We start from the raw sequence: 9,775 nt of genomic DNA, 5'->3' as shown, positions 1-9,775 counted from the left end.
GCAATCTCATAACAAAAAGAAACAAGAGGCAAACAAACTACGCTTCAAGAAAATACTGAAAAATGTTCAGTTGGTATAATTTAATCACTTAAAAATGAAGAGGAAACATTCACCCTTTTATATTCATTTTTCCCCACACTATTTTTTCGTGAATGTTGTAAACTTGTGTAACATGAAAAAGAAAAAAAAGAAAGAAGAGAGCATAATAGCTCTAATGCTACACCACATTCAAACCAAAGCAATTTTATATCCCAGATTTTTTTTTGTCTGAAAGCATGAACAGTGATGCTTATTACAATCAAATAAAATTAACAGCTGATCATATTTACATGAAGGACCATGCCAAATGTTACAGATTGCATTAACACATATGCATCACAAACTAACTGTGCAGTAATCTACTACTGCTATATACTTCAATAAGTTACTTTTACGGTGCAAAAAATAAAATAAAACTTCTAGTAATGTATTTTGCACACACAAGCTTTCCTTAGGAAAAATATCAGGCTCTATCAAATTATGGAGGAGGGGTTTACAGTATTAACACTGAAGAACAAACTGATTTATATATAACTGCAATATTGTACATAGCTTTTAAAAATGAAACGCCAGAACATTTTGGCTACTGCCACCTGGAGACATGCATTACAGTTTTCAGTACATTGGTATTCTCTAGGGCATTGTCTACAGAAGGAAGTGTGATTTAAGTTAACACGCCAACTTCCAGCCTCTTCGTTAACATTCAAAACTAAGCCAAAAAACAGGCTTCATGCAGCGGCGGAGTCCAGGAAATCTCTTCAGCAGTTACTGATGTCCTCACGCTTATTTACGTATTTATTTTTTTTTCCTTTTTAAACCAGACTTGCTTTCTACAAGAACACACCATTTTCCTTCTTCCTTGATTGCACATGCACTGATCTTGATAAATGTAGTGCTGCTCAAAACACACATGCACGCTAAAAAAAACCCTTACATTTTCATACTTTTTTTTTTTTTTTTAAACTGGGCTTTACTCTTCCCTGGCTAGAGGAGAGGAAAAGAGAGAGAAAAGAGAAAAAAGAAAGTGTGTAAGCAAAGGAACAAGTGAAAGCATTTCACAACACACACACACATATCCAAATGATAGCAAGCAACACCACCCAAACACTCACAAGAATTACAAGTAGTTTGCAAAGAAAAGCAGAAGGAACTGAAGATAGGAACTGGTGCGCGTGTGTGTGTTTGTGTGTGCACATTCATGTTGACGTTGATGAAATTCTTACAGACTGACCAGGCAGTTGATCCAACTTTCCTAGGGTCTTATTTACAAAGGAGTATCAAGCAGGGTGCACATTAGGAAACAAAAGGTTGAAAAAAAAAGGATACAGAATAACAAGGGAAAGGAACAAAGCATGTAGGAAGAAAGCTGAATGAGTTAAGATTCATTAATTTGGCTGCCTGCTATTCAACTTTTTCATGCTTCCTGCGAGTTTGAACGGTTTGTCTCCACATTGTTATATTTGACTCAACTGTCATTCATTCATTCTGGAAAAGGTTCAGTGCAATAGACTTTCATCCTAAAGGTGTGTTCACGGCCTAAGATGGCATTACTACAGATAAAATAGTCAATCACAATGGCAATACCTTCCGAAACCTTCTAGAACAACGTCTCCCAAACTCAGTCCTGGGAAGTCACTGTGGCTGCAGGTTTTTGTTCCAACCAGCTTCCTAATCAGAGACAACACCTGAGAGCACTGATGTCATTTTATTACCTGGTATTTTTCAGAAAAGCATAGCAGCATGATTTTTTTTACATGTACTGTATAACACTTTTAGAAATATTTCTGCTTTTTCTATAGATTTAAAGGCTGAATTCTCTTTTGTTGATTTCAATATATTTTGTCCTTTCTCTGTGCAGTTTTTCCCCCTCATTGTATCTTATTAATGACAATCACTGATATCATGAAAGGCTGCAGCTACTTTATCAGACCCACCAATTAGTAAATAATGGATTAATTAAACAATTAGAACACCTAGAAAAGTAGAATGAAAACGAAGATGAAAATACAGTTAAAAAGAAAAAAAAAATACTTTATTCCTATATAACACTAATTATTATTATAATTTTTTTTTTTTTTAGTAAACTTGGGTTTTCCAATTTTTATATTGTTACCAAAAGACAGAACCTGGGAAATTTCAGTTCACTTAATTAGACCAGGAGGTTCATTTAATAACAGAAGCTGCCTGGAACAAAAACCTGCAGCCACAGTGGGACCGAGTTTGGGAAACATTGTTCTAGACTTTACTCAACAGCTTCTGGATGGATAGAGGATTCCTTCTCCAGCAAGAAACTAAAAATATTTTTGAATTCCAAAAACTCATTTTTATGAACTACATATAAACCATCTTTCGGATGAGATGTAAAACCGAGGCCCCATCTCACTACTGTTACTGAAGGCCTCCTGGCATCTTTCAAAAAGAGAAAGGTGTACCCCCCCAATGCCCACCACTGCATGGTAATTTTTGCCCCCAAATGGTTGCATCTCCAGTTGTCTCTCTCACCTTTTCACCATCTAAGTGGTTAAGATGTGGCTCCCCCACGTCTATGTGAAGCACCTTGAGTAGTTACAGTATGTAATTGTAATTAACCAATTTAAATCAATGATACATGAGGAAAAAAAATAAAAATAAAAAAAATAAAATCCAATTAAGAGCCCCTGCTTTTGAATGAGTAAGGAATTCAAGTTAAGCTACAGTAAACATAACTGGAAAGAGTATATAAATGGTAGCACTTTGAAAAGAAATAAATCTGAAAATAAGAAAAACAGTCAGTCCGTCATTGTCCAACCCACTGTATCTTAACTACAGGGTCACGGGGGTCTGATGGAGCCAATCCCAGCCAGCACAGGGCGTAAGGCAGGAAACAAATCACAGGCAGGGTGCCAGCTCACCGCGGGGCACACACACACACACGCACTCGGGACAATTTAGGATCACCAATGCACCTAACCTGCATGTCTTTGGACTGTGGGAGGAAACTCACGCTGACACGGGAAGAACATGCAAACTCCACGCAGGGAGGACCCGGGAGACGAACCCGGGTCTCCTTAGTGCAAGGCAGCAGCGCTACCCACTGCGCCACCGTGAGTAACACGAGTACAAGTTAAATAAGCAGGATACTGAAAGTGTTTAAATCTACACAATGCTGGGAATGAGGTGCTGCCTCAAGCAGGGTTCCTGCTCACAAGTTAGGTGAGAAGTCCAGGAGATCGACCAGTGGAAGACCGCAGTTGTACAGGCATTGTAGCAGTCTGTCATGGCGAAGAGGGAGCAGAGACAAAAAGCAAAGCGCTTGATTTACCATTCAATGTATGGTCCTACTGTCACCTATGCTCACAAACAGTGGGCAGTGACTGAAAAAACTCAATAGCAGATATGAGTGGCAGAAACGAGTTTCATTCTCAGGGTATTTGGGCTCATGAAGATTAAAGTACAGCCAATGCTCCTCCACTTCACCAGGAGCCTGTTGAGATTGTTCAGGCTTCCGATTAAAATGTCTCCTGGGCACCTCCTTGGGGAGTTGTTTCAAGCATGCCCAACTAGGGGGAGGCCTCGGGGCTGACCCCGGACACAATGGAGAGACTTTACATCTTGCCTGGCTTGGGAAGGCCTCGTTATTCTATCCCCCCCACCACCCCCACCCCCCTAGACCAGACTGAGGAAGTGGAAGGGAAAAGGGATATCAGGACATCATTGCTGAGAGTGCTGCCCCCGTGACCTGGACTGGCGAAGGAGGTAGAAAACTGATAATGTGGAGGTAAAAAAAAAAAAAATCAAACTAGAATTACTTCAATGGGGAGGAATTAGGACAGGGATGTCTCATTGGCTTCACTGTGAACTACGTCAACTGATATCCTTCCATAGAACAAACACAACTAAAATAAAAGAGGTATTCAACTAGCCTGCATATGTTCCTATTAGCTACAGGAGAGATGATCAGCCAAGATAAGGAGACACATGTAACACACTGTAAGACGGCATGCATGAGTAGACATAAAACATAAAATGGACACATGCAGGGAATTATACTCACTTTAGGTGATGGACTCGGGTAGGCATTGGAAGAAATACAGTTAAGCTTGTTAACATAGTAGTAGTGCCTTGGTATTGCAGAAAACATGCTCCAGAGGTATACTAATCTACTGCCGATTATACTGAACAAGCTAAACTACAGGTCTGTCTTTTTTATGTACTACTGATGTGGTATTTTCTATAATACAGAGGTACTCAATAGGTTAATGGCTATGTACACATTTACAGCCTTCTCACAATATCCCCTTAATAATGGCCATTAAGCGACTAAAAATATACAAGACTGGTTAACATAGTGTGTCCATCTGCAGGTGACAGACATTCAAGTATATGAATATGCCATACAAGTTAAGACACAATGAATCTCTTTAGCAAACATAAGAGTACAAACACATACCATTTTTTTTATTTATTTTTTTCCAACTTCAATTCAAATAAAATTAGCTGTGTAGGATGGTCAGTGAATGACATAAGAAAAACTTAAAGGATCAGATAGAATAAAAAAAAATAAATACTTTTAAAATCTTATGAACGACAAACATGGGAAGCAGAATTTTCTGCAGAAGCAAGAATGGGCATACCTCAAACACAGAAGGGAAGGACCTCAAATTATAGGAGGGAAGGGTGTAAACAAGAATAATTAACATAGGTTACACAAACAAAAGCAATTTTGCTTGAGGTAGCTGAGTTCTGCTCCAAATGCAGAAAAACTGGCATTGAAATATATAAAAAAAAAAAAAAACTGGTACAGGCATGTAAAAACAGTTGATACAGGAGGGAAAAGAAAAAAAAAACTAAAATAAAAAATAAATAAACACACCCACTTTGCCATGCTTGAAACACAGTACATGCGGTTTTGTTTTAATAGTTCCCAGAAGTAAACTTTCTTTTCTAAAAGATCCTACCAAAGCATCCCTTGAAGAATGTATGTCCGTTAGCCTACATGGTTCTCCATTTTTACAAAATAGGCAAAAATAATGGCTAAAACATATTAGTAAACAAAATGCTGTACATGCTCCTTCCTCTCAAAAACATCTACAAAAACAAATATTTGCATAAAATAGTGTTAAATCTCTGTACATGAACAAATGAATTTATGTTTAAACCTATCTTTGGGAACCCAACCATCCACACCCCCAAGCCCCACCAACTCCCTGGTTTATTTTCTTGAAACAAACCTAAATAGATTAAAAAAAAAATAAATAAAAATATAGGGGGAGGGCCATAAACACCCATAACCCTTTAACAGTTTTGTATTAACCAATTCAGCAGAATCAGACAGCTCTTTTTAATGGTAACATAAAAAAATAACACATTAAGGGTAGTTTTATTAGTTTTCCTTGACTTTATCCAAAACAAACCTCTGTCAGTCAAGACCAGAACATGTCAGAAATGTTAGTGTCTGTACTGTAGAGCCAGGCTACAAGGGGTGCAGAGACCAGCACAAACGGCCACGATATCCCCTCTGTGCATGCTGACAAAGCACAACCACTGCCCGAAGGCTTTGCAAGCTCTTTACCAGGCTCCAAGTAGTTACGGGCAGCAAATTTGAGCAATTCATCTAAGAGGATGACGGGAAGTGAAATTTTCAGCACCATCAGCCACTGTGTAATGTTCAATGGGGTGATCTGGAAAATTAACTGGGTAGGGAAGAGATACAAAAACATTAAAATTACAGCATTTTAAATCTCTAAGCATATACTACCATTCTACATAAAATATTGTACAACTTCTGGACAATTAAGTTGAACCCAGTTACCTCAGTTTAAATTTTAAATAGCAATAACACTGCACAAGTAATGAACTACAGCAACAAGAAAAAGTATGTAAACATATTGGAAATTTTTTTGTAAAATATGTTTCGATTGTCACTTAAGTTATAGTAATTAAAACACACAATGTGGTTGGCTGGAAAAGACCAATGATCCCATAGGCTAAAGACAAAAACAAAAGCTAATTGGAGTCTGGAGTTAGCAAACCTGGAATCCAACCAATGAAACGAGACCAGAGAGGAGGTGTAAAGGTACTTTGACCTATGGAAAAGGACTGAAATATTTAGAGTCTGCAGGTCACATGAAGTTTCTGCTGATTTGAAGAATGCCTGACAAATAAAGATTTTAGAAGATCTACGATCAAGAACTCTTGACTTGCTTAAATTTGGAAAGGTTTTCAAATAAATTAAGAGTTTACAGATTTGCTGGTCCACAGTTAAAGAAGCTTAACAAAAATGGTGAAAATTTAGTACTGTCTGTGCTCTTCCATCTAGAGATAACAGCTAAACGCTCAAAGGGATCACTGAAGCAGGTGAACACCTCTGTTCAAGAGTTTATAACACTCAAAATACTAAGGAGGTGTGGTGTCCATGGTAGGATAACAAAGAGGAGGTTTATGCGCTCTTTAAAATAATCGCTGCATGCCTAAAGTTTGGCAAAGACTATCTTCAAAACAATGCCACTGGGAAAATATTTTGTAGACTGAAGAAACCAAGGTTGAATTGTTCAGGAAGAATATGCAGCAGTATGCATGGTGTAAAAAGGGCACTGCAAACCAGCATGGAATCATCAAAAGCACAATCGGGTACATCAAGATTTGAGGCTGCTTCCAGGCCTGGATACCTTGCTACAACAGAGGAGACAATCATTTGAAAAGTTTACTAAGGAATCCTGCAGGTTACTTAAATCAGCAGAAGATGGGTGATGTTGCAGAATGTTTAAATAAAATATAAAGAAGAAAATTAGCTTTTTGGAAAGGTCCAGTCAGAGCCTAGACCTTAACCCATTAGAGATGCTGTGTAATGACCTCTGGAGAGGTACTCACACCACACATCCTAATGATACGGCTGAGCTGAAGCAGTTCTGTAATAAAAATCCGATAATAAAGATCCGATTCTCAGCTACCAGAAACATTTGTTGGAAGTTACTGCAGCAAATGGAGGTTCAACTGGTTATTTAAATAAAAAAGTTGACTTAAGTTTTTCTTAGCACATTGGGAATGTGTGATGGGTACACTGAATAAAGACATGAAAGATTATGTTTGTGTGTTATTAGTGTATGCATATTGTGTCAATACTTGTGACCTAGATGAAGATCGCATCACATTTTAAGACCAATTAATGCAGAAAACCAGGCAATTTCAAATGGTTGACCTATTTTTCTTGCCACTATAAATGTACTTTGATTACATGTAATGCTGCACTAACAGCAATGTGCAAAGCAATCACATCAGAATCAAACTGCATACTGTGTTACACAGAGCAAAAAACACTGTGTAAAATTTTTACTACCACTTACAGAGAGCAACATGCAAAGAAAGCACATCATAGCAAATATCACTACAAGCACTTCAGATCTTTTTTCAACAGTTTATGTTGCACTGCACAGCAAAATATACTTCAAGCCCCCAGGTGACTACTTTAGACTGCGGTTTGTCACTTCAAAGTTATGTGAATTGCTGAAGTTGAAAATGTTCTGCAGCTTTTAGCGATACCTTAACCATGCCCTTATAAATGATGTTGTGTATCATTTCTAAATATGTGTGCTAATATACTATGACCATATGCACAGTCACAGGTGTCTTGGCCTTCCAAATGGTGGGTTTGTTTTTGACTGTTACAAGGGTGTAATTAATAGTTAAACAGGAAAAATAAAGATTATATAGAAGTCATCATAAAATAGTTAAAGGTCAACTTACAGGCAGTGGCTCAACATAGAGAATCAAGAAATGCAGGGACATAGATAAGCAGATGGCTCCTAGCAACCATACATTCTCCCAAGGAGGCATCCTCAACAGGGACTGGTTTTCTGACAAACTGCAGCAAGAGGATACAAATGACATTTCAGTTATCTAGAATAATAATTTCTCTCTTTATGGACTAGAAAAGACATTTACTTTTATATCAGAAATCTTAAATATAAACATTTCTAAAATACTAGTTTCTAGCCAGGAACTGTAATGGAAGCTTTGCTTTAAAGATACCATTTTTCTTTGTGAAGCAATATTTGCTCTGGTCAAAAAACAAAGTACATTAAAATAGGTTAACTGGGACGGTTAATAGAAAGTAGACTTAAACACACAACTGGCAATTACAAAAAATTCAGATCTTACAAGATTTTTCTAATACGCATGACATATCAAAGCTCTCAAGTTTTTTTTGATGAAAGAAAACTGCTTACCTGTTTAGGGCATTGCACATTTCAATGGTCACAAGGACAGACAAAGCCATGGTCATAGGATAGGGCGACTCAAAAACTTCACAGTCAACATCCTGGAAATCTGGATTTTCAGGTGTACACTGCAGGAAATGATTCTAGAAATTTTTCAAACGGGATAGTTAGCTTCTAAATCTCAGTATTCAAAAAATAAATCCAAGTGCTTCATATTACAAACCGAATACTAAATGCATTCAAACTTAAACCATAATATAAAAACGCATCCAAACTATTAAAAAACAAACCAAAATTAATCTTTGTTCTTAAATTTAAACCTGCATTGATAGTATCCCTATGGCTACTGGGAGCATAATGGTTATACCTAAAATAATGGAACACTTGAATTTGAATTGCTGCTCTAATTAAGGAGGCTAAGAACAAAACAAAAAACATCCAGACAAGAGTGCTAAAAAGTAACTGGCAAAGTTTCTTATCCCACTTAGCTAATTCATGGCCTCAAGGAACATGAGCCTTATTTTCATGGCATCAAGAAAGAACCAACACTGGACAGGATTCCAGTCTCTGATAGCACATACTCATACACTCACGAGTTTGAAATCTTCTTAGCCGACAGAAAACTGGGTACTATGATAGAAACAAAATGGCCTTAAGAATTTAGATGGACTGTCAGGCATTGTTCTTTTGTACTGCAGATAAATTTGGTGTCCTTCAGGGTTCAGTGCTAGGGCTAATTATTTTTTCCTCCTAATTTTCTATTTGCATGTAAATGACAAGGATATACAATAAAAGTGAAGGTCACTTAATCATATCATTAACTCCTTAGGAACACAAATTAAAATTACATAGACAATACTAAACACAATTCATTCATTTGTATTATCCATAATTAAAACTACAAGAATGCTTTCATCTCAGAATCTTCCATTATGATACTCCAGAGTTGCTCCAAAATACTGAGAAAGCAACCCATAAATAAAATACCCTTCACTATATACAGTAAATCTTGTATTTGTATGGGCTGTAGTGGCTTTAGGTTAAGAGCAGATTTTGACTTAGTTTGATGTATACAGTGTATTCACAAAATACTCCTTATCCCTCTACTTTCTACACATTTTATCCATCCATCCATTTTCTAACTCGCTGAATCCGAATACAGGGTCACGGTTATCGTTTTCAGGTTTGGATTCTGCCTGATGACTTTATTATTAGTTGTGCTCTTAAAAAATACAAGCTTGATTTTAGAACACAATTTCATGTAGCAAATTATTATATACCATGACTATGAAGTAACAAATTGAAAAACTACAGAACTTATCCTTAAAGAGTTAGTCCTTCTAAGGAACAGGGTTTAATAGCAGTTAATTTCCGGTATTAGACACTGGTCTTATCGATATATATCATCATAAAGAGTAGCCTTTTTCATAGTACACTGTGAAATGCCAAAAAGATAGGCCAGACAAAAATTTGCTTCTGTTTTCTCTGGTGGATGCTGTACTGTTACACATTACTGTACTTAATAAAATTAAGACTTTTAA

The 9,775-nt window shown here is 37.0% G+C and overlaps 1 protein-coding gene across 2 annotated transcripts in view; it reads right to left on the bottom strand.

Moving 5' to 3' along the window:
• Window positions 1-60: 60 nt before the first annotated feature.
• Window positions 61-9,775, bottom strand: part of LOC120540949 (sarcoplasmic/endoplasmic reticulum calcium ATPase 2) — a 57,934-nt gene continuing 48,219 nt past the window's right edge. The window contains exons 18-21 of one of the 2 annotated variants that reach the window (XR_005635903.1): window positions 8,244-8,377; window positions 7,762-7,879; window positions 4,073-5,711; window positions 61-1,023 (exon numbers count right to left, since the gene is read on the bottom strand). Coding sequence is in view for 1 of the 2 variants with exons in the window: in XM_039772150.1 (XP_039628084.1) it covers window positions 1,010-1,023; window positions 5,591-5,711; window positions 7,762-7,879; window positions 8,244-8,377 (387 nt within the window). In the remaining variant the exon portion in view is untranslated. The remainder of the gene's footprint in view (window positions 1,024-4,072; window positions 5,712-7,761; window positions 7,880-8,243; window positions 8,378-9,775) is intronic. The other variant, XM_039772150.1, reaches the window with a different exon arrangement.

This window comes from Polypterus senegalus, chromosome 12, assembly GCF_016835505.1.
Source record: "Polypterus senegalus isolate Bchr_013 chromosome 12, ASM1683550v1, whole genome shotgun sequence".
In the NCBI taxonomy this organism is placed as follows: Eukaryota; Metazoa; Chordata; class Cladistia; order Polypteriformes; family Polypteridae; genus Polypterus; species Polypterus senegalus.
The sequence above is the reverse complement of the archived record's forward strand: the minus strand, read 5'-3'. Positions and strand labels throughout refer to the sequence as shown.